At 47.7% G+C, this 25,008-nt stretch overlaps 1 protein-coding gene across 3 annotated transcripts in view; it reads left to right on the top strand.

The window, feature by feature from the left end:
- MASP1 (MBL associated serine protease 1) overlaps positions 1-25,008 on the top strand; it is an 87,677-nt gene that overhangs the window by 43,098 nt on the left and 19,571 nt on the right. For 2 of the 3 annotated variants that reach the window (XM_060274242.1, XM_060274241.1), the window contains exons 7-10: positions 2,142-2,260; positions 4,213-4,291; positions 16,970-17,107; positions 20,867-20,941. In XM_060274242.1, coding sequence (XP_060130225.1) covers positions 2,142-2,260; positions 4,213-4,291; positions 16,970-17,107; positions 20,867-20,941 — 411 coding nt within the window. Of the gene's footprint in view, positions 1-2,141; positions 2,261-4,212; positions 4,292-4,935; positions 6,515-16,969; positions 17,108-20,866; positions 20,942-25,008 lie in introns of those variants that run through there. The other variant, XM_060274243.1, reaches the window with a different exon arrangement.

The following is a 25,008-nucleotide window of genomic DNA, read 5'->3' as shown; positions in this document are numbered from 1 at the left end:
CAGCACGACGCAGGGACTCACCAAGTGGTGCATGCGCAGATGCCAGAAACCGTGTCTGCGCATGCCCAAATGCCGAAAATTGCTTCTGCGCAGCCGCGATTTTCAGCTTCCGGGCATGCGCTGAAGCTATTTCCGGCGCCCCAGACATGGGCAGCGTGACGCCAAAAATCGCTTCTGCGCATGTCCGGCCCATGGACAATTGTCCGTGGGAATGATCTGGCCCACAGCCGGAAAACGTTGCTGATGCCTGTTCTAAAGCAGCTTAACATTGCAGCTGAATCTTCTAGAGCAGCCTGCTGCCCTTTAAGCCTATAAGAAGCATCCTGCTCTCACAGGGGCCAACCAGATACCTCTTGGAAAACCCACAAGCAGGATCCAAGCACAGGAGCCCTCTCCTCCTCCCGGGGTTCCCAGCAACTGGGACTCAGAAGCATGGCTGCCTCTGTCTGTGGAGGCAGAGCACACTCATTGTGGGTCCTAACCAGGCTGGGTGGCGCAGGGCACCACGGCGCTGGCCCACCGCGCAGCTGCGTCCATGGCAACTGTGCTGTGCCTGCCCGCTCGGCACGCAGCAGCGCCTGTGGCAGCCGCGCTGCGCCTGCCCGCTCGCCCACCACGCGGGGAAACGGGGCGGGGGGCGCCGGAGGGGAAACAGGGCGGGGGAGCGCCAGAGGGATCCGTCGCTCCACGGTGCCAGGGGCGCTTAAGACGGCCCTGGTCCTAATGTTAGTCATTTCCTCCTGCATCTTTTATAACAATCCAAATCTTTTACATCTCCATTTTATCCAAAACCCACCATTAAACTACAAGTGTTGTTCCAGTACTACTAACGATTTTAACTGCTTACAATGGTTTTTAAGAGAAATTCTTTTTTAAAAAATTCCCCACTCCTTATTCAAAATTTGGTCTTTCTGACTTCTGATTTTTCCAGTCATTTTAGCCATTTCGGCATAATCCATCAATTTAATCTGCCATTCTTCTCTGGTTGGTCGGGACTTTATCTTCTTTCCATCTCTGGGCTGTCTAATTCTCTTTCTAAGCCATCTGAGTTGGTGGCCTCCTGTGGGAGAATGATGCCCTCTAGATTTATTTCATTATTTATTTCTAAATCGCTTAATACCTTTTTTTTTTGCTTTTTAAAAATAAATTTTATTAAGGTTTAAAGAGAAAAATACAAAACTTAATATCGTCCCCCTTCTTTTTAACCAAACCAAGACTTTTATCTAGATACAAGAAAAACAGAAAAAGAGGGTGTGTTTGAAAGAAATAGGGAAATAACAGCTAAAATAAATCTTAAGCAGTATACAATATGAAAATAATATCCATTAAAACAACCTGAAACCAATAAAACTGCATATAAAAGTAGGTGGAATTGCAATCTGGGGAATTTATGTATATAAATACCCCAGATGTTTCTGGACTTCAACTCCCATCAGGCCATGAGTCAGAAATGATCAGAATTGCAGGGCAGCAGCGTCTGGAGGGCACAAGGTTGGAGAAGGCTGCTCTGGAGATTATTCCCAAAGGGCCTTTGGTCCATCGAAATGTGACAGCCATTGGCATATAAATCCCTGGTGAGAAAATGTCCGTGCAAAAAACCCTGTTTTCTCTCCCCTCCCTGCCAAATATTTATTTATTTTATTTATTCATTGCATAAGAATTATACACCACTTAACGTTAAAAAAACAACTCAAGGCGATTTACAAAAAAAAAAGATAAAACAATAAAGTTCTCACATAGAAAAAGTAACGACAATAATTTTCCAAAGTTAAAATAGCAACAGTCTAAAAGGAGGTTAAGACTCACAGGACCTTTCTGAACATCTGGGTAGGCCAAAAATTAAAATATTTTTGACAAGGCGCCGAAAATGAAAGCACCTGCTTGGTATCCATCGGCAGGGAGTTCCAAAGTGTAGGCACTTCTTCAGTGACTAAACGACTTGAGTTCTTACCAATGCCAAACAGGCAATACTTGACACTTGCAGTAGGGACGGTTCCTCCAATTGAAGTGGTTCGGGTGGGCACATACGGGCAGCTAAATGGTATTTTATTTTGTTTTCAAAATGCTACGGATGCTGTTACGTCGATCATCACCTGGGGGTTCCTCCCTTTTCTTTCTCTCTGCCTGCATGCGCCCCAAAGGGGACCCCTGCCCACTTGTGGAGCCTCCTCCCCACGGCAGGATCGAGCCCTCCCAGGCCACGTACACCTTCAAGGATCAGGTGGTCGTCAGCTGCAACACCGGATACAACATCCTAAAGGTACGTGTCCTGAGTTCCCTTGCACATCCTAGAAATAAAGAAGGCATTCTGGCTTCTGATTCGATCTTGGAATATTCCGTTTCCCTTTTCCAGCACCGCTGAGCTCAGGGAGGAGGATGAGCTTGCAGTGGTACTATGATGCTAATTATTATTATTACTATTATTTATTTATACCCCACCCATCTGGCTGGGTTTCCCCAGCCACTATGGACTGCTCCAAATAGAATATGAAAAACACGATCAAACATCAAACATTAAAAGCTTCCCTAAACAGGGCTGCCTTCAGGTGTCTTCTAAAAGTCGGATAGTTGCTTATTTCCTTGACATCTGATGGGAGGGCGTTCCACAGGGTGGGTGCCACCACCGAGAAGGCCCTCTGCCTGGTTCCCTGTAACCTCACTTCTTCCAGGGAGGGAACCGCCAGAAGGCCCTCAGCGCTGGATCTCAGTGTCCAGGCTGAATGATAGGGGTGGAGACGCTCCTTCAGGTATGCAGGTATACTAGGCCATTTAGGGCTTCAAATGTCTCGGGTTCAATTCCTAGTGTCTTCAGTAAGGCTGGAAAGACCTTCCAGTAGCACCTTAGAGAGTTTGTCATTGGTATGAGCTTTCGTGTGTATGCACACTTTTTATTTTGACTACGTCAGACCAACACAGCTACCTCCCTGTAGCTGGAAAGACCCGCCCTGAAGAACTGCTGCCAGTCGGTGCAGACAGTATCAGTTAGCTGGACCAATGGCCTCACTCAGCATATGGAAACTTCCATTGTTTCACTTTCAATGCTATACCTTCTTGCTTAAAACATCTTGTTTTGCATTTTTTTGCCATTAGCCTCTTTGGACTATTAACTGGAGGAAAGGCAGTTTTTTAAAAAACACAAACACCTAGAGGGGTCGTCTAGAGCAGTGGTCCTCAACCCCCGGGCCACGGATCACGGTACTGGTCCGTGGATCAATTGGTACTGGGCCGCCCAAGGAACATTAAATACAATTAAATTAAAATTATTAAATCAAAACAATCTAAATAAAATATAAATAATCAACGTCCCCCCCCCCTCGGCGAGCCGCAAAACAATCAATGCCCCCCCCCTCAGCGGGCCGCAGTAAAATTATCAAACTGGTCCGCGGCGATAAAAAGGTTGGGGAGCACTGGTCTAGAGGACCTGTTTATTGACCATTCACCCTGATTAGTTTGCACAAAGCCTGCATGGAGGTCAGATTATATCCAGCCTTTATTGAGCATTTGTTGACAGGGCAGTTATACAACAATTTTTAATTACAGCTTCTAATTTTTTCTCATATATTTTAATTATTGCTTTTGACTAGTTCATTTTTATTACTATCTATTTTGAATCACAGCTGGGAAATAACAGACACGGAGCATTCGCTCTGAATTCATCCTGATTTTTTTAACAGGATGTTTAGATTTCACAGAATCATAGAATCTTAGCGTTGGAAGGGACACCCAAGGGGCATCTAGTCCAACCCTGTGCAATGCAAAAATCTCAGCTAAAGCATCCATGACAGTTGGCCATGCACCCTCTGCTTAAAAACCTCCAAGGAAGGAGAGTCCACAACCTCCCAAGAGAGCCTGTTCCACTGTCAAACAGCTCTTATTGTCGGAAAGTTCTTCCTGATATTTAGTTGGAATCTCCTTTCTTGTAACCTGAAGCCCTTGGTTCGAGTCCCATCTTCTGGTCTGGAGCAGGAGAAAACAAGCTTGTTCCGTCTTCCATGGGACAGCCATTTAGAGATCTGAAGATGGCTTTCCTACCTCCTTTCAGTCCCCTCTTTTCCAGGCTAAACATCCCCAGATCCTTCAACCGTTCCTCATCAGGCTTAGTTTCTTGAGGGTGCTCCCTCCAGAGGTGTGGCCTGGAAGCCTTCACAGCAGGGCCGCTCTTGCCTTTTACCCACCCCTCTTCCACAACGCTCCCCCGTTGCTTCTTTGCAGGATGGCGTGGAGAGCGAGACGTTCCAGATCGAGTGCATGAAGGATGGCTTGTGGAGCAACCAGGTCCCCGTCTGCCAAAGTAAGCCCCTCATTCCATCCTTTCCTAAGCGCTGGCGTAAAGGGGTGTTCCTCGGATGAGATCAAAACATCCACCAACATTCTTCATGTCTGGGCGGGGTTTTCTAAACAACAGATGGCTTTAGCCAGTGCCGGAAAGAACTCAGAGAAGGCGCCTGCCTGGTGTCAATAGGCGGGGAGTTCCAGAGTTTAGGTGCTGCCACGCTAAGCAATCAATTTCTTACAAATGCAGAGCGGGTTTTACGTATGCAACAGATTGAACTGGGCAAGAGGCCTCATGGGGACAAGGCGATCTTGCAGTATGAACTGCGCATGAACTGCGCATTCGGAAGCCTCAGTGAGGTGCTCACTCCAGATTAATGATTCCAGACTAATGAACACACAAGACTCACCCCCCCTCCCCCAGGGTACTGTTTGGCATGACTGAATGTGATCCATAACTTAGCACCTGCCCTCCTTGCTTGGGGAATTGAGGCTGCGCATTCTTTTATGAATGGCTCCTGGTGTTACTGGCTGCCTCCTGCATGCTCTCCCTCTCGCTGCCTGACTACTAATTCCTGCTTTCTCTTTCTCCGCTTCCTGCCCTTCCTGGCCCCCCCTCTGGCCTTTCCTCCCTCCCTTCTTCTTCTTCTGCCTTCGGAACAGTCGCTGGCGCTGAAACAACAGACAACAGGACGGAGATCAAAGAGGAGGTGGAGCCCGTGGCAGACTGACCGAGGTGCCTTGCGCATGGCACCGTTCACAGAGCGGGTGGTCCAAAGACCTTACCTGGGGGCCACTTCTGCCACCACCCCAGTCACCTTTCACGATTTTAGGGGAGGCGCCCAGCTCCCCTGTTTCTGCATTCATTGCGGGCTTGGGATCCTCTTCCTGCTCGGACATGCTCTTGACTCTGCGATTGGCGAGAGAAGGCAGAACAGAGACATCAATGCACGGTGTGAAACAAAAATGCTCTCCATAAGGGGGCAGGGGGTAACTCCGGGGATGGCTTCCACAGGTGTGCTGCTCCTCAGACGCTGCTTGCCTCTCTGCTTTGGGACACGCCATACCTGCCTCCACATGAATGAAAACGTTGCTTTTTCCAAGGACTGGCTGAGCTAACTCTGCTTCTCTTGGTGATGGGCTGTTCCCCCCCCCCCTTTGCTCAATGTTAACTCATTTCCGGGCTTTTATCCCAGCACTGAGATGGAGGGTCCAAGTGCCTCTCTTTTAACATGGTGTTACTGTACTTCCATCGTTCCTGAATTCAACCATCTGAAAAGCAAGTCTGGGGTGAGCGGCAGCCCTGTTCAGATGCTTCAAATCCAGCAAGCATCAGTAAACGCATGAGGCGATAGGATCGTAGTGGCAGGCCCCGCTTCTGACTTCCATGCGCTGGTGCAAACTTGTGCAGCTACAGATCAACTCATGGAAGCCACAGTGGGTCCTCCAGAGGTCCTGTTTGTTGAGCAGTCATCTTGATTTGGTTGCAGAAAGCTTATGCAGAAGTTAGACTATGGCCCCACCTGCCCTATGCGCTTAAAGCACTGTGATGCCACGTTAAACAGTCACGATTTCCCCCAGAGAATCCTGGGAAGTGTAATGTGTTAAGGGTGCTGAGAATTGGTAGGAGGCCTCTTATTCCCCTCCCAGAGCTGCGATTTCTAGAGCGGTTTAACCATCAACCTGTCTTCCAGGGAACTCTGGCGCCCTTAAGAAACTACAGCTCCCAAGACTCTTCCTTGCAAAGATCTGTGTATCGCCGAAGTGCGCTGCCCCCTTTTAAAACTAGTTTCATTTTACTTTTTGCTAATATGCAAAATTATGCTGACTGAAAGGCTGGCAGCTTTTCTTTCGCATGGTGCTCCTGTGCCTGACAAGCAGAAATCCAGCAGGCGAAGCTTTTCCTAGCATGAAAATGCAGCGTTGGGGAAAGCGGATCCTCCCCGATTTCTGTCTCTCAGGCAACAATTTTATCTGCATATGTGGTTTTGGGGGGGAGGGGGAGCAAGTTGTTAAGTTTGGGTGCTTGGGGGGGGTTAAAGCATTAAAAAAACAAAAAAGCCCTACTTGCCGTACGTCTGCGTTTTCACAGACATTTTGCCAATTCAGCAAAAATTCACCCAGGCAGCCATAGCAAAACAGTGTACACAAAACGGCAGATAAAGAGCAGGTCCAATTATTACTCCCCTAGCTTAGAGACTCAAGCAGAGGGCTCCCACTCAAAAGATCCAGCTCCTCTCACTCAAATGTGGGAAAAGGAGTAAAGTCCCAAGATCGCTCTCCATTGTCATGAGGCCTGCATCCAAATTTTAAAAAAGGAGATTAAATTTCAGAGGGGACACACCCTCTCGCCACGAATCACACTCCAATTCCGGAAGGTTGAACACATCAGCATACATTGCAAGGTGGCCTAGCTACAATTCCTAGTTGAGATGCATTGATTAAGGCAAGGTAACTCTGCTCATCTAGAAGTTAGGCATTTTAGGTTTGTTAGCGACCATAGTAATGAAAGAGCCAGTTCACAAGCAAATGTCTTTGCCGGCATTGAGCTGATTCACACATTAGCTGTGGTTCCTGCATTGCAGGGGGTTGGACTAGAGGACCCTTGGGGGTCCCTTCAAACTCTACAATTCTGTGATTCTATGCTGTTCGGCCTTTCGGTGCCCTTTCGATGTTGCTGAACTACAACTCCCATCATCCTTGGCAGCTGGTTGGGGTGGCTGGGGCTGATGGTAGTTGAAGTTCAATAGAATCTGGAGGGCATCACTTTGACTCTCCCTGCTCTTGGGTATGTATTGAGTCATAAGATCAAAAGCAATGCGAACGTTCAGTGATGTGTTTAATTTGTTAAGCCAGTTGTGTGCAACACTCCAGGTGTGCCACTTCTATGGTGTATTTGGAGGGGTGCACTATGAATTATGGGTGGGGGATAAACTCAGTTCAGTTCACATTTAAAGGTGAACCTAACTAATTCACACTTTCAGAAGCGATGCGAGAGCCGTTGACGCAGCCATCCTTCAAAATTCACGCTTCTCCTGATTTTGCAGTGCAGGTCTCTAGCCAAATAATGCAGACATAAATGCATATACCAGGCTAAAGAGGACACGGCAATGCGTACGTTTGTTAAAATAACACACAAGAATGCATTGTATTAGAAGAAACTGGCTTTACAAAAAAAAATATGTGTATATGATGCACAATCACACGGGGGGGGGAATGTGTATATCAGGTGAAATTTGCACTAAAAATGTTGATGGATTTTCACAAGGACTAGGATTAAGAAATGGAAAGAACCACTTGGAAGATGTTGTATTTGTGCTGTTTTGTTGGTGGGGAGCTTTTGCAATTCACCTTGTTTTGCATGCATAGCACTCACGCATTTTCCTGTTACTCATTCGTTCATCCCACCCTTTTTAAAAAAAGAATAATTTTTTTATTGGTTTTTTCACAATTTGATACATTTTAACACAACCATTTCGAACATTAAAGTACAAGGTTCCTTTGAGCCTTTGGACCTCCTCCCCTCCCTCCATGGGTTCCCTGTTTAAGATTAAGTTTGCTGCACCTTTTACCATTATCCATCTATTAAATAGCATACAAAATTCCACCTTACAAGTCTCATTACACCCCTGCCAGTGATTTTAACTGTTTACAGTGGTCTTTTAGAGAAATTACAAATTTGCTCCAGTCTTTAGAAAATACTCGATCTTCCTGGTTTCGAATCTTCCCCGTCAGTTTCACCATCTCCGCATACTCCTTCCGTTTCATCTGCCATTCTTTTACTGGTATTTCTCCTTCCTTCCATCTCTGGGCTAGCAGCGTTCTCGCTGCTGTTGTTACATACATTAAAAGTCTTTGGTCTTCTCTTGGTAACTCTTCACCTAGTAAAAAGGCTTCTGGTTTTTTAACAAATGTATTTTTAAACATTTTCTGGGAAATGATACATAATCAGCTTAAGAAAATGCACCCCACGCTTTCCAAAGCACTTTCCAGCCAGGGGTTGTAGGCCTTTTTAGTGGACTTTTGCACAAGGTGACAGAGGGTTTTAATCCACTTTCATTGCCTGGACTTAAAAGCCTGGTATGCCCATGAATTTATCCTGCAAAATACTGACAGTCTCGGGGGCAATATGTGTCCTTTGTCCAACACCGCTTGGAGAGGGTCAAATCTCTTCAAAATGCTGTGGGGTGGGGGCGGTATTTAAAGCCAAAATAGGACAAATTCAGCTAGATGTCTACTGGAGATTGAGAAAGGTGCCACAAGGGCCAAGAGGGTGCCAGTTTGATTAATGAGTAGAATCAAAAGAAGCCATTAGAGGCAAGAAGGCTTTCTTCAGAGAAATGGAAACATTTGACCAAATTAGGAGAGCAAAATGGAATACAAACATGGACAAAAAGAAATACAAGCAGACAGTAAGGAGAGTTAAAAGAAAAGAAACTGAGGAACACACTGCTAAAACCTAAAAACCCCACAGGAATAAAATTCTTTAAATGCATCACTCTTCTTCTTCTTCTTTGGCGATCATTTGTAGCCGAGTAAGATTGTCTTCCATAACACGGTTTTAACAGTTGGTCTGTAAGTAACTGTGGAGGCCAATTCTGGATCCACACGTCCTTCCATAGTGGAGACATTGGTTTCCAGGTGGGAGTTGATCACGGTGTGGATTTGCCAAGCGTGCCTTCCTCCTTTTAGCACGTTTCTCCCTTGCGTCCTGAGTTCGAGTGTCTTCAAAGCCCATGACACCTTTGGGAAAGGCTGTTCTCCAACTGGAGCGCTAGCAGGCAGTGTTTCCCAGTTGTCGGTGTGCATAATACTATTTTTTTTAATTTGCCTTGAGAGAGTCTTTAAACCTCTTTTGTTGACCGTCAGCATTACGCTTTCCATTTTTAAGTTCGGAATAGTTGCTTTGGAAGACGATCATCAGGCATCCACACAACATCCAGTCCAATGAAGTTGATGTTGAAGAATCATTGCTTCGACACTGGCGATCTTTGCTTCTTCCAGTACACTGGTTTTAGTTTGCCCGTCTTCCCAAGTGGACTAGACTAGCCTCATGCCACAAGGCTTTTCTCGTTCACCAGGTGAGCTGTCACCTGAAATGGGTAAAGCATCGCCTTTGGCAACGTCAGCAATGTGCCTCAAGAAACGCAGGGGAAGGTTCCCAAATGATGCTCAGGGCAGTTGTAAGCGCACATGTGATTTCAGCCTTCATATTTTCCACCAGACATCTGGAGGTGGCGGCAGAGGAGGAGGAAGCACAGGCCATCTGCTTGGCCCACTGTGAAAATCTGTCGCCTCCACGTTGGCAAAGCAAATCCGTCCCTGGGAGAATACTCTGGGGACAACTCAGAGAGGGAAACATTGCCTCCCCACCCCCCACCCCCAGCCTTCACCACGGCACATAGCAGCCCATCTGTTTCTCTTGGCTGAGTGTGATGAGAGCAGCCCTTTGCGTAGAGGAATGCAGAGAAACTGAGATTACTCAATGACAGGATCTCTGCTCAAGAAAAGGGGTGGAATCAGCTGTCTCATAAGTATGCAGGACATATGTGGGGGCATTTCTGGTCCCTTTGCTTGTTTCCATGGCCACCCACCGCTGCCATTTTATGCTCAATTTCTTTCCTTTAAAAAAAAATTATTGAAGTAAATCAAACAGATGGATACAATGAAAATAATAAACGTACAAAAACAGCAGTGCGGCATATTGAGAAGAGGTGTCACATTATGCTGGTAGAGTACAAGGTGATATGAGAGCCATCTTCAAATATCTGAAGGGCTGTCACATGAGAGCAAGCTTGTTTTCTCCTGCTCTGGAGGGTAGGACTCGAACCCATGGCTTCAAGTTGCAAGAAAGGAGATTCTGACTCAACATCAGGAAGGACTTTCTGGTGTAAGAGCTGTTGGAAAGTGGAACAGACTCCCTTGAGAGGTGGACACTTCTCCTTCCCTAGAGACTTTTAAGCAGAGGTTGGGTGACCACCTGTCAGGGATTCCTGCATTGCAAAGGGGTCGGACTAGATGGCCCTCGGGTCCCTTCCAACTCTACAATTCTATGATTCTATAATTAGGAAAGCCAAATTTCACATTGTACCATGGAGAGCGAGTCCTGGGTGTCTGTATGTGTTGTATATAAGATAAAATCCTGCCAAACAGCACAGAGCTACTCTCTCCATGTGTCGGGAGATGTGGCTAGATCTGCACTTAGGTGAATTAATTTTTTCCATGATGGGATGGTTCAAATTTATCTTTCTTTGCTGAAGTTTGGGGGAGTTGTTTATGAGCCCATTCCAAGAAGTACGCTGGGTCTCTCCAGCCTACAGGTCATCAACTCTATGGCGCAATCCGAGAAGGGGGGGGGGAACCATTTTAGCTCGTTCTCCCTACTCATTGCTTCCCAATCACCAGTACCCAAATCTTAGAAAGGCAAACAGTGATTCCTGTCTCTGGCAATCTCTCTTATGCAACGGACATTCTCTGCTTTGAGAAATCCATGTGATATACCCTGGCCTGGCCTTCCTCAGCCTTTGCTATCGTTTCTTCCCAAAATGCGCTTGTTGGTGGGAAAGACAAGACTAAACAGTTGGCTAACGTCAAAGAGACCAAATTCCTTCCTCCCTGGCTCAAATGCGCTTACTCGAAGCCTCTCAGAAGCGTGAGAAAGATCCATATAAGCTGAGGAAATAGGTGCTGGAATAAATTCCGTACAGTATTTTATTTTTATGAGTCCGTTCCCCTTCCATTTTTCCCCAACTATGCTATGTGGGAGATCCCGGTGGTGCCATGTGCTGGACCCTATAGGGGGTTTGGCCAGAACAGTCGCCAATAGTTGCCTGCAGATGAATAAACACGCCCTGAAACCAGAATTCTGTGTGAGCCAATGAAAAACTGAACTGTGGAGTTGGAAGGGACCCCCAAGGACCATCTAGTCCACCCCCCAGTGGACCAAGGGCATAGTTCAGTGGCAGAGCATCCACTTTGCATGCAGGAGGTCCCCGAACGTTGCATCTCTGGTCGGGGTTGGGAAGGAGCCCAGTCTGAAACCCTGGAGAGCTGCTGCAAGTCAGAGTAGATGATACTGCCCTAGTTGGGCCAATAGTAGTAGTAGTAGTAGTAGTAGTAATAATAATAATAATAATAATAATAATAATAATTTATTCTTCCCCTGCCACTCTGGGCAGCTTCCAACAAACATTAAAATACATCAAATATCACAGATTAAAAACTTCCCTAAACAAGGCTGCCTTTAGGTGTTTTCTAAATGTCAGGTAGTTGTTTATCTCTTTGACATCCGATGGGAGGGTGTTCCACAGGGTGGGTGCCACTACCGAGAAGGCCCTCTGCTTGGTTCTTTGTATCTTTGCTTCTCGCAGTGAGGGAACTGCCAGAAGGCCCTCGGAGCTGGACCTCAGTGTCCGGGCAGAACGATAGGGGTGGAGACGCTCCTTCAGGTATACTGGACCGAGGTCAGCACCAACACTTGTGCTCGGAAACGTAGTATGACACATCTTCCTATGTGCATTAGCTACTCAGCCAGAAATGGGTCCATCTGTGGATCAACTCACCTGTTCTCTCCATTCCTTATGCAGAAATTCCCCCTTGCAATTTCTCTTCCAATGCCGGATTTAAATATGCAACTCCAACCAACTAAAAATAGGTCAAGCTTCTTACCGTGGGCGTTCATTTCCCATTAATTAACATAGTTCTTTGCATCTCACCTCTTCCCTTGCAAATTTCTTCTCTCACAAGTTTACTGAGTTCCTTGCACCTTCCTTCCTTCCTTTGCTGCCCCCCCCCATTTCCCGGTGATTAAAATCCTACTATTCAAAGTTTTCAGTTTCAGGGAAGCTTTTTTGCTGCATAGAGTTCTCTGTTCCTCGTTGACCTCAATTCTGAAGGGTAGGACGCCACTGAGAGAAAATTGGATGCTTTCAGGACGGCAAATGCTGAATTCAAATGGCACGTGGGCCATGCCTTTTTTCCTTCCAGCTGCTCTGCCACCTGGGGCTAGTGCCAGGTATGGCCCAGCCTTTGGCACCACGACCCCAGAGGGACCCAATGTCAGGGACTGGCAGGGCTCTGGTGCAGAGGCAAGTGGGCTGGAGACTGAGTCAGGAGAGGGGAGGGGCAGCGATTTATGGAGTTCAGTGCCATCCAGGAGCCAGGGCGGGGGGGGGGGAGGGAGGGAAGAAAGGTGCAGAGCTGCCAAGGACAGATAGGAGGGGGGGCACAGGACCTGTCAGAGGTGGAAGCAGAGACTGGTCAGGCAAGGGAGGAGGGGCAAATCCCTGCCAGGCTGCTATCTCCTGAAAAAGGAAGATATGCAAAAGAAGTCTCAGGTTGTGTGCATGCAACCCGTCCGAGGAGGGTATATTTTATCACCTCTGATGACCCTGAAGAAAGTTGGTGTCTTCCCAAATGCAAGACGGTTCTTTTGTTTGAAATTCAGAAGCAATACAGAACACAAGTGAGTGAGGAGAAGATTTTATTCCTAAATAGCAAGCAATTGTGTCCAGTTCTGGGCACCACAGTTCAAGAAGGATACTGATAAGCTGGAACGTGTCCAGAAGAGGGCAACCAAAATGGTCAAAGGCCTGGAAACGATGCCTTATGAGGAACGGCTTAGGGAGCTGGGTATGTTTAGCCTGGAGAAGAGAAGGTTAAGGGGTGATATGATAACCATGTTCAAATATATAAAAGGATGTCATATAAAGGAGGGAGAAAGGTTGTTTTCTGCTGCTCCAGAGAAGCGGACACGGAGCAACGGATTCAAACTACAAGAAAGAAGATTCCACCTAAACATTAGGAAGAACTTCCTGACAGTAAGAGCTGTTCGGCAGTGGAATTTGCTGCCAAGGAGTGTGGTGGAGTCTCCTTCTTTGGAGGTCTTTAAGCAGAAGCTTGACAGCCATCTGTCAGGAATGCTTTGATGGTGTTTCCTGCTTGGCAGGGGGTTGGACTGGATGGCCCTTGTGGTCTCTTCCAACTCTATGATTCTATGATTCTATGATTCTATGATTCTATGATTCAATATATAAGGTAAGGAAAAAGGTAAAGGACCCCTGGAGGGTTAAGTCCAGTCAAAGGCGACTATGGGGTTGCGGTGCTCATCTCACTTTCAGGCCGAGGGAGCCGGTGTTTGTCTGCAGACAGCTTTCCAGGTCATGTGTCCAGCATGACTAAACCACTTCTGGCGCAACGGGACCCTGTGACGGAAACCAGAGCGCACGGAAGCACTGTTTACCTTCCTGCCACAGCAGTACCTATTTATCTACTTGCACTGGCGTGCTTTCGAACTGCTAGGTTGGCAGGAGCTGGGACAGAGCAACGGGAGCTCACTCCATTGCGGGGATTCAAACCGCCAACCTTCCAATTGGCAAGCCCAAGAGGCTCCGTGGTTTAGACCACAGCGTCACCCACGCCCCCAGCAAGCGATATATATACATACCAGGACGTGCACTTCTACCTGCCACTTGGAAGTCCTGAAGAAGTGGCGAAGTGACTCCCCCTGGTAGCCTAGATTGCACTGCTCTGCACAAGCTTCTAAATCAGCTCTCCAAACCACAGTGGTGCCTCGACTTACGAATTTAATCCGTTCCGAAGGCACCTTCATAGGTCGCAAAATTCGTAAGTCGAAAAGCGCCATTGGAAACGCGGTTTCCCATAGGAATGCATTGGAAACGGAAAAATCCGTAAGTCGAAAAAACCCTATCTAAAACCGCCGCGGTTTCCGTTCGGATGTCAAGAAATTTGTAAGCGTGCGGCCATTTGCCCCATTCGTAAGTCGAAAAATTCGGTTGTCGAGTCATTCGTACGTCGAGGTACCACTGCAGTTGATTTTATAGACAGCCACCTCCTTTCAATGCCCCACCCTCCAATAACCATTTCTAACATTAAAGAAGGTTCCCAGCACTAATCTCTCAGACTGATTAAGGCAGCTGTGGGGGGTGGGGGGGGGTGCCTTCACCTCCCCCCAACTGATTAGGACACCAGAGAAGGTTGCCAGGGAGGGAGAAGGAACAAAGGCAGGAAGGGTCACCATGTTAGAATCACTGCCTCCTCTATATACAGTTCGTCTTCCGGTTGGGTTTCCTCATAGAATCATAGAGTTGGAAGAGACCACAAGGGCCATCCAGTCCAACCCCCTGCCAAGCAGGAAACACCATCAAAGCATTCTTGACATATGCCTGTCAAGCCTCTGCTTAAAGACCTCCAAAGAAGGAGACTCCACCACACTCCTTGGCAGCAAATTCCACTGTCGAACAGCTCTTACTGTCAGGAAGTTCTTCCTAATGTTTAGGTGGAATCTTCTTTCTTGTAGCTTGAATCCATAGCTCCGTGTCTGCTTCTCTGGAGCAGCAGAAAATAATCTTTCTCCCTCCTCCATATGACATCCTTTCATATATTTGAACATGGCTATCATATCACCCCTCAACCTTCTCTTCTCCAGGCTAAACATACCCAGCTCCCCAAGTCGTTCCTCATAAGGCATCGTTTCCAGGCCTTTGACCATTTTGGTTGCCCTCTTCTGGACACGTTCCAGCTTGTCAGTATCCTTCTTGAACTGTGGTGCCCAGAACTGGACACAGTTGGTAGGGGAGTTGGCCCTCTTTCAGGCCCCCCTGTGTTCCCAGACAATGATTCTAGATCCTGCAAAAAAAAGGTGGGGAAATGTTGTGCAGCCAATATAGAACAAATTACTTGCTTCCGGGGGGGGGGGGGGAGGAAGCACATCGACACTCAAACAGAGAGTGTGTACACTCTTGTGTAACTGGAATCAGGGATGCAAGTTAAACCAATTAAATTAAACCTGTCGGTGTTAAATAAGAACAAATTGTGCAACCCTTTCAAAGCACAGCCCCGGCCTCTCTGGGGAGTGGGGCCTGGGGAGCTTCAGACTTTCTTCTACGCAAACAGACTTTCCTCTGCACGGAGGCTCAGAAGCAGTCATCTGTCACTCAAGAATGCAGTAGTATGCAAATTGCCATCCGTACAAAGTGCAATCATTCCAGACTGCAAAAAGTCAGCCCATCGTTTTTTCCTATCCAGTAAGCTGCAAGGAACATGCGACTTTATAACTGGCTCCCTCCCCGTCCCAGTGCAAGCCTGAGGACTGCATTGCATCCTGGCGTGGATTTTCTTCCATCACAGCTCCCACCCTTAAGCATCAGACCATAGGAAGAAGAGCCCTGGGGCTGGATCAGGCCCATGTCAATAAGGTGCCTCTGGGGAGCCTACAAGCAGGCCTTCGGTGAAGTTGCCAGTTCCCATTCATGCTTCCCAGCAAGCAGCATTCAGAGCTGTACCTCTGGGCTAGTCTTATTGTCCCTTTTAAAGTCGTGCGAGTTGATGACCATCACCGCATGCTGCAGCAATGAGTTCCGCAGTTCAACTCTGTGCTGTGTGAAGCAGCCCTTCCTTTTGTGTTGCCCTGATTCTCCCACCACTCGGCTTTGTTGCATGTCATCCACTCAGGGCCAGATTTAGCTTTGAGGAGGCCCTCAGCTCCTGAAGGTAATGGGGCCCTTTCTATGTCCAGCTGTCCTTTGTCAACAACAAACTTGTCACTGTTTCTTGTGTTGAATAGATGCTAGATGGTGATTTATGGACCCAATAGGTATCTCAAGCCATTTGCAAATCACAAAATATGTATTTTATCAAAGTAATTGTTGAACTGAAATACAATTAAGAAGAAGTATATAAATAGTGAAATACACACTGTTGCTGAATGTAGGTTTTATTTTATTTGTTTTTATCTTATATTTTGGAAATGTACATCCAGTGGGTTTTTCCCTTAAAAATTTTTTGGAGGGCCCGAGAGAGTGGGGCCCTAAGCTATAGCTTATTTAGCTTATATATGTAAATCCGGCACCCACTGGGCCAATACCTAAGACACAGGAAATTAGGATAAAACAGCACAGCACCAGCTCTTTCATTAAAAGCAGTACGTTTCCCAAAGCCTGTTGGAACAAGAAAGCCTTCGTCTGCCAGCTGAAAGCATAGCAAGGAGGGAACCATGCTAACTTCTCTAGGCAGGGAGTTCCAAAGTTGCCTGGGAGCAGCCACCACCAAGAAGGCCCTCTCCTGGGACCAAGAGAAGGGCTTGCACTGAAGATCTCAAAACCTGGGCAAGTTCATGTAAGGGGATGCAGTCCTTCAGATAGCCTGGACCTAAGTCGTGGAGGGTTTTGTAAGCTGTAACTAGCATTTTGAATTGTGCCCAGAAACAGGCAGAGATAGAGCTACCTGCTCTGGCACCCGCAGCGGTGCAGGGGGGGGGGCTAGCCGGCGCGCGTGAGCGGGCATAGCCGCCTGCAATGGCAAGCGTCCGGGGGGGGTGCCACCCGCATGGTGAGCATGGCGGGGGTGACACAGCGATGCCACCCCCCTCAGGGATGACACCCAGGGCGGGCCGCACCCCCTTCCTCCGCCAGTGGAAACAGATGGGCACAGCCAGTAGAGTTGTGCTATTGTAGCAAGCAAATTGTCTGCTCTCTATAACCAGCCTCCATCTGCAATCTGACTAGTAGCTGCAATTTCCCTCCTTGACCGACTGGCATTACAGAGGTGGACCCTGGACTTTTTGGAAGGGGGCAGTGAGGCTTAGCAAAACAGGGGATCGCTGGAGAGCCACAAGACTCCAAATTAATTCTCAAGAGGCTTTTCCCCCCCAAACCCTCCCTTCTGCTCGGCTTTCCAGTTGCAGACTGCAAGGCGCCACGAGAGCTGGACCACGGCTTTGTCACCTTCTCTACACGAGACAACCTGACTACGTACCAGTCGGCGATCCAGTATTCCTGCCAGCAACCGTACTACGAGATAATCCCCAACGTCACAGGTGAGAGCGGCTGCCGTGCGGGGGGGGGGGGGGTCCGGTTTGCATGCTGGGTGGCAGCAGCGACTGGACAAGGGATAGGCTGCATTCACAGAAGACCACAAAGAGCTAGTAAGATGGGCCGGGTCAAGAAATGTAGCTGGTTCAGGAGCCTGTGCTCAAGAGTTGCCTTCTAAAGGCTGCTACCAGGGTAGGAATCCCGCAAGCAGAGCACGATGGCTATTTGTCCACATTAAGTTATCCAATATTTGCAGGTACGGTGCCCCTGTACATGGAGGCTCCACTAGCTGTTGTGGCTCATAGTCATTGGCAAACATAGGGTGGGGATGTAAGAGCATGTTAAGCAGATGCATTATATTCTGAGAGGAGCTCTAGGAGGGGGAATCCGGCAGCATTATGGTGTAGTAGTTCACTTTGAGCTGGCTTCTGTGGGCATGTACTGGTCAGCGCCAGTGTAGTCACCAACACCCAAACCCTCAGTGCAGTTTTCCAATTGTTTTCAAAAATGGCTCCTGTTCCACTGAGCAGAAGGCTAATCTCACATTCGATTTGCTTATAAGTATGTGGCTGCCAGGCAGGATCCAGGCCCTGGCTCAGAAGCCACTGTAACCACCATTGAGAATTCTCCTCCTGTCTTCGGTCTTCCTGTGAAGAGAGGCAGGACATGCATTGCATTCTTAGGAAATCACCTTCCTTCCCCTTCAGGGCCTGAAAGACTTAGTTGCATTCCAGCCTCCCCTTCTGACAGCAGCGCTGCAAAAGTCTTGATTTTGTCTCCGTCTAGCAATATCCTGTGGCATGCCTGTTGCCTGGGGCTGCTTCCTTGCGCTCCTAAGACATCTCTTGTGTCATGGACGATAAGGCGACCAGTGGCTACTAGTGGGGATGGCTGCATGCAAAGCCCTCTTTTTCAAGCAGAGGTTCACCCCAGTTTCCAACCCATCTCTATTCCTCTCCTCCCTCAGCAGTCTTCTTCATCGCTGGCTATAGACTTCGACCGCATTTGGAATATTTTGTACAGTTCTGGTTGCCTCACCTCAGCGGCGGAGGAAGGCTCTCGGGTACCTGGGGCGGCGTGCCCAGGGGCGGGGTGAACTGCCCATAAGGACAGGGCACAGGACCCATACAGGCAGGGGCGCGGCGCCCATAGGAACAAGGTCACACCGTGCTGTCCCTTTGGGTGCTTGGCATACCCCGTCTTAGTCCTTATGGGCGCCGCGGCGTACCCCGTCCTAGTCCCTATGGACACTGCGTACCCCGTGCTGTCCCTATAGGTGCTGTGCCACAGGGAATGTGGCGCCCATAGGGACAGCATAGGACGTGCGGCACCCATAGGAACGGGGTGCACAGTGGGGCCTTAGCCGTCCTACAGCTGGGGGGGGGAGGCAGTGGGCGGACAGCGCGGAGCCTGCGGGCGCCGAGACGAGTGGATCCTGCGCACTGCAGGCCCCGCAGTGATGAGTGCCGCCCGCCATTTTGTCGCCCCCCCATCAGGGTGACACCCAGGATGGCCCGCCCCCCTGCACCCCCCTTCGTACGCCCCTGCCTCACCTCACAAAGGAGATTATAGGGTTGGGGAAAGGTTTGGAAGGGAGCAACCAAAACAATCGAGGGAATGCAATTTTAGAACCTTAGAGTGGTCGAGTTGGAAGGTAACATGAGTATTATCTAGTCCAACCCCCCTGCAATGCAGGGATATTTTGCCCAGTCTGATTTAGGGCAGATTTTTAAAAAGGACTCCTTCACACGACACTTATTTAAAGTGTGGAACTCCCTCCCACAGGAGGTAGTGATGGCCCCCACCTTGAATGGTTTTAAAAGAGCTTTCAAGAAATTCATGGAGGAGATCCAACTCTTACCACCAAGGAATATCTGGCGGACTCACCCTGCTAACTGCTCCCTGTTGAATACAGTGCCCACACCTCACTGTATGCCAATTAATACGAAGTTTTACAAATTTACCATGGGAAATTCTAGTGAGGGAAAACGTAATGATTAGAGTCTCAGGCAAAAAAGAAAAAGAAAAAGATCAGACAAACAGGAAAAGCTTATTAAACAAAAAAGAAGGTAATGAAACAAAGAGGGTTAGGAAATGCAGTCTTTCAGGTAGAACTTATTGACTTTGACTGACTCTAGTATGTCTCAGGCTTGAACACGGTGTTGCAGTCACAGCTTCTCTTCACCTCTTTTTACTCAAAATCCGTTGTTATACTTCAGTTTCTGCTACTGAGTTATGACAGTTAAACATCTCCCTTAGCAATCCCACTCCTGAGGGGTTCCCAATGGTATAACAGAGCCAGGGGATCCCCTCGCCCCTTGCGACTGGCTTGGGATTCTTCTGTACCTAGAAGAATTCTCCCCTCCTGGCTAGGATGAGACCCAGGGAGCCTGAATTCCCACAGGATCTACCTCTCCCGGATCAGACTCAGCCCTCCTACAACCCTCCTCTCTGTATACCTTTCCCAGACCCTCAACCCAGTCTTCCTATCCAATCTGAGAGGCTTTTTCCTCTTGCTCTGGTTAGTCTCCTTGGTGTGGGTGTTTAACTTAACTCAGAACCATTTCTCCCTCAGTCAGATCCTATCTTGTTCCCTATCTCTCCTCTTAAATCCATCCCTATCTCTCAACCCAAACCCTGTCTAACGTCTCAAATCCAGCCCTATCTCTTCTCAAATCCAGCCTTATCCATCTTCTCAAATCCAGCCCTATCTCTTCAATAGGAGTATAGCATCTAGATCAAGGGAAGTAATAGTACCACTGTATTCTGCTCTGGTCAGACTTCACCTGGAGTCCTGTGTCCAGTTCTGGGCACCACAGTTCAAGAAGGATACTGATAAGCTGGAACGTGTCCAGAAGAGGGCAACCAAAATGGTCAAGGGCCTGGAAACGATGCCTTATGAGGAACGGCTTAGGGAGCTGGGTATGTTTAGCCTGGAGAAGAGAAGGTTAAGGCGTGATATGATAGCCATGTTCAAATATATGAAAGGATGTCATATAGAGGAGGGAGAGAGATTGTTTTCTGCTGCTCCAGAGAAGCGGACACGGAGCAATGGATTCAAACTTCAAGAAAGAAGATTCCACCTAAACATTAGGAAGAACTTCCTGACAGTAAGAGCTGTTCGGCAGTGGAATTTGCTACCAAGGAGTGTGGTGGAGTCTCCTTCTTTGGAGGTCTTTAAGCAGAGGCTTGACAGCCATATGTCAAGAATGCTTTGATGGTGTTTCCTGCTTGGCAGGGGGTTGGACTGGATGGCCCTCGTGGTCTCTTCCAACTCTACGATTCTATGATCCCTTAGCCCTATCAAACTCTCTCCCTCAGAAACAGCCCCTTTTATTCTCTCTCCCAAAGTGCTGCTCCTCCCCCTTTTGTGGCCAGCTGACTTTGTAGCCAATCAGAGAGAGGTTCCAGCCTTGGGGTGGAATTTCAGGGGGAGACTCTGGTCCGGCTCTGCTGTGGGTCACAGGTGTCTGCTAGCCAGGATGGCTCTGCCCTGCCTCCACGGTTGGAGGCAGCGATGCTTCTGAATCCCAGCTGCTTCCTGGGAGCCACAGGAGGGGGAGAGATGCTCTCGTGCTCAGATCCTGTTTGCTGGTTTTCCACAGGCAACTGTGAGAACAGGATGCTGGACTGGATGGGCTATTGGCCTGATCCAGCAGACTCTCCTTATGTCCTTATAGACTGAAGGAAACCGGTAAGACATTGCGACAGCACCACCTAGTGGTATGATTCCTGTCCAGAGCTTGTGTTTTGATTTTCCCCAGGTACCTACACCTGTGATGCCAGAGGGCTATGGAGAAGCGCAGAGCTGGGAACACGCCTGCCGTCTTGCCAACCAGGTACCTAGACTGCGCTGAAATCTTTAAGCTTCTCACCCTCCTGTTTTAGATGCAAACCTTTCACACTATGCAGAGCTCCTCGTGTGGCGAAATCTGAATCGGTGCGGTACAAGAGGTGTCTGCCTTTGTTGCAAATATGGCATATGATGCTAATTCGCACCAGGGCAGGGCACTGGTACATTCTGCCCTGTCTAGTAGCATCACTTCTCCAGGTTTTGGGGCCAATGCCCTGCCAGCCAAGTTCCTTTCAACTGAAGAATTGAACCTGGGACCAGGTTGCATGTGGAAAGTATGTGTTCTGCCACTGCTACGTGATCTCTGCTTAGACCCATCCATGAGCTCCCCTATCACTGATTATGCCAGCAGCATCTGCTCAGATTTGATTCAGCAGCTCAAAAAGCCAATGCAATTCTGGGCTGCATCAAGAGGAGTATAGCATCTAGATCAAGGGAAGTAATAGTACCACTGTATTCTGCTCTGGTCAGACCTCACCTGGAGTACTGTGTCCAGTTCTGGGCATCACAGTTCAGGAAGGATACTGACAAGCTGGAACGTGTCCAGAGGAGGGCAACCAAAATGGTCAAAGGCTTGGAAACGATGCCTTATGAGGAACGGCTTAGGGAGCTGGGTATGTTTAGCCTGGAGAAGAGAAGGTTAAGGGGGGGGGGGTGATATGATAGCCATGTTCAAATATATGAAAGGATGTCATAAGGAGGAGGGAGAAATATTGTTTTCTGCTGCTCCAGAGAAGCGTACACGGAGCAATGGATTCAAGCTACAAGAAAGAAGATTCCACCTAAACATTAGGAAGAACTTCCTGACAGTAAGAGCTGTTCGGCAGTGGAATTTGCTGCCAAGGAGTGTGGTGGAGTCTCCTTCTTTGGAGGTCTTTAAGCAGGGACCCAGGTGGCGCTGTGGTTAAACCACTGAGCCTAGGGCTTGCTGATCAGAAGGTCGGCGGTTCGAATCCCTGTGACGGGGTGAGCTCCCGTTGCTTGGTCCCAACTCCTGCCAACCTAGCAGTTCGAAAGCACGTCAAAGTGCAAGTAGATAAATAGGAACCGCTACAGCGGGAAGGTAAACGGCGTTTCCGTGTGCTGCTCTGGTTTGCCAGAAGCGGCTTTGTCATGCTGGCCACATGACCTGGAAGCTATACGCCGGCTCCCTCAGCCAATAATGCGAGATGAGCGCGCAACCCCAGAGTCGGTCACGACTGGACCTAATGGTCAGGGGTCCCTTTACCTTTACCTTTAAGCAGAGGCTTGACAGCCATATGTCAAGAATGCTTTGATGGTGTTTCCTGCTTGGCAGGGGGTTGGACTGGATGGCCCTTGTGGTCTCTTCCAACTCTATGATTCTATGATTCTCAGTTGCTGGTGTAAATTCTGGCTAGTAGAAGCCAGGATCGCAAGAGCTCAGCCAGGCAGGTTTGGTTGGGGAGGGCTTGTTGAGGGAGGGAGAAATTGGATTGTTCTATTTGCATTCAAAGGCAAATTACCCAATTTGCTTTTTCCAAAACAACAAAGAAGCAAACCTCTGCCATCTTTCAAAACACACACTTCTCCGGATTTTGCAACAGAGTTCTCCAGACAAGTTAGCAGGTCCAAAAAAGCATAACCTGGGGGTGAAGTGTCCACATCAATGCAAATATGAGTGAAAATGACATGCAAAGAAATGCATATTTTGGGGGGGAATTGTTTTGCAAAAAGATGCGCATATTGGGCAAAATTGCACACAAGCATTAGGAGAGATTCGCACTGAAAGGCTCATGGGGACTTTTCACAAAGAAATTTGCAAATTGATGTGGAAGCATGGAGAGCTGAATTTAAATAAAAAAATTCCTTCAGTAGCACCTTAAAGTAGCACCTTCAGATACCTGAAGAAGTGTGCATGCACACGAAAGCTCATACCAAAATATAAACTTAGTTGGTCTTTAAGGTGCTACTGAAGGAATTTTTTTATTTTGCTTCGACTCAGACCAACACGGCTACCTACCTGTAGCTGAATTTAAGACTGGGGAAACAAGGAACAGAGAAAAACTGAATTTGTCAGGTTCCTCTATCTCAGCTTCATACCAACCAAGATAAGAACTGGGGGACATACATCTTTTTAAAGTGTTTTTTGAGCTTTCAGGGTGTTATAGTAACTGGATTGTACAAGCTTCCATTTTCCTCTTTTTTAAAAGACTGGCTGTTTTTTAAACATGCTATTTTCTGTCTGCGTCTGCTTCTGGTCCTGGTCCTGATGGAATCCAGGCGGGCTGGCAAGTCCCAGGGAAAGTTTTCCAGAGGTCAGAGCAAGTTGGCCGAGAGCTGAGAAATCGCTGCGCTTCGCTCCTCTCTCCTTGGAAAGCCAGTTGCTTGTCACTAGGAAACCCCTCTTTCTTCTCTAGCAGATCACTGACTTCTGCACACAGCCAGAATAAACATTCTGGCAGTGCCCTGTTCCTTTGTCATGGCTTCCGCTGCAATCCTGCACACACTTGGACCAAGCGGGGTTTTCCTTCTGGGTAAACAGGCCTTGGCTTGGGCTGCACTATTTTTAGCCTGTTTGTTTACCATGCTTTCTCCCATTTAAAAAAAAAAACCAAATACCCAAATCATTCCATCTATTTAAGAAAATGGTTCCAAAACATTTCTGGGCCGCTACTCACTTGGTTGCATAAACTCATCCCCAGTGCCACCTATTATTATTATTATTATTATTATTATTATTATTATTATTATTATTCAGAACAGTGATTTGGCAAGATAATAATGCAATAAAATTCAAAAAGGGAACAATTAATTTCACATTTATTCATAATCCAGTTAAAACTACTTAGCTAATGTAATTCAACAAAACTGATGAGCTTTGTCCAGTGATACTGGCTTTTCAAAATTCGGTAGCCATTGACACCTCCAGTGCCCCTTGGCAGCCCCCTTGCCTCTTAGCGCACCCCCCCCCGCCCCCAACCAGGTAATCCCATTGACTACGGAGGGGGTACAACCCATTTTGGGAACTACTGATTTAAGATGAAATCAACATAAGACAGAGCATGAACTACAAATCTTGCCCTTGAAGGGGAAGAGATCATAGTGTGGGAATGTTCAGGGTGGCAGGAGAGGATATATGGTTTATTAATATCCTTCCTAACTTGCGCTAGCAAGTTCCTTTACTTAGCAGAGTTACATTCTCCTTTTTACATGCACAGTAGATAGCTGGTTGCAGGCTTGTGTGAGCCTCTTAAAGGTAAAGGTAAAGGAACCCCTGACCATTAAATCCAGTCCTGGATGACTCTGGGATTGTGGCGATCATCTCGCTTTACTGGCCGAGGGAGCCGGCGTTTGTCCGTAGACAGTTTATTCCGGGTCATGTGGCCAGCATGACTAAGCCGCTTCTGGCGAACCAGAGCAGCGCACGGAAACGCCATTTACCTTTTTATCTACTTGCCCTTTGACGTGCTTTCGAACTGCTAGGTGGGCAGGAGCTGGGACAGAACAACAGGAGCTCACCCCATTGCGGGGATTCGAACCATCTGATTGGCAAGCTCTAGGCTCTGTGGTTTGGACCACAGCACCACTCGCTTCCCTTGTGAGCCTCTTACTATTATACAATTCAATCTGCCTCACTTGAATTGTACATTCCTGGTAAATTCCCTCTTTAAAAGAATAAAGACGCAACAATCTTATTCAAAGTTAATAAAAGAAGTTTACTCACATCAGTTCACAGTTGGATTCCTGAAGGCAGACTTAGTTACAAATATGTACAGTGGAACCTCGGTTTATGAACACCTCGGTTTATGAATTTTCGGTTTATGAACGCCGCGGACCCATCTGGAACGGATTAATTCATTTTCCATTACTTTCAATGGGAAAGTTTGCTTCAGTTTATGAACGCTTCAGTTTAAGTACTCCGCGGACCCGTCTGGAACGGATTAATTCACTTTCCATTACTTTCAATGGGAAAGTTTGCTTCAGTTTATGAACGCTTACTCCGCGGACCGTCCGGAACGGATTAATTCACTTTCCATTACTTTCAATGGGAAAGTTTGCTTCAGTTTATGAACGCTTACTCCGCGGACCGTC

This window comes from Zootoca vivipara, chromosome 5 (assembly GCF_963506605.1).
Source record: "Zootoca vivipara chromosome 5, rZooViv1.1, whole genome shotgun sequence".
Lineage (NCBI taxonomy): Eukaryota > Metazoa > Chordata > Lepidosauria > Squamata > Lacertidae > Zootoca > Zootoca vivipara.
The sequence above is the reverse complement of the archived record's forward strand: the minus strand, read 5'-3'. Positions and strand labels throughout refer to the sequence as shown.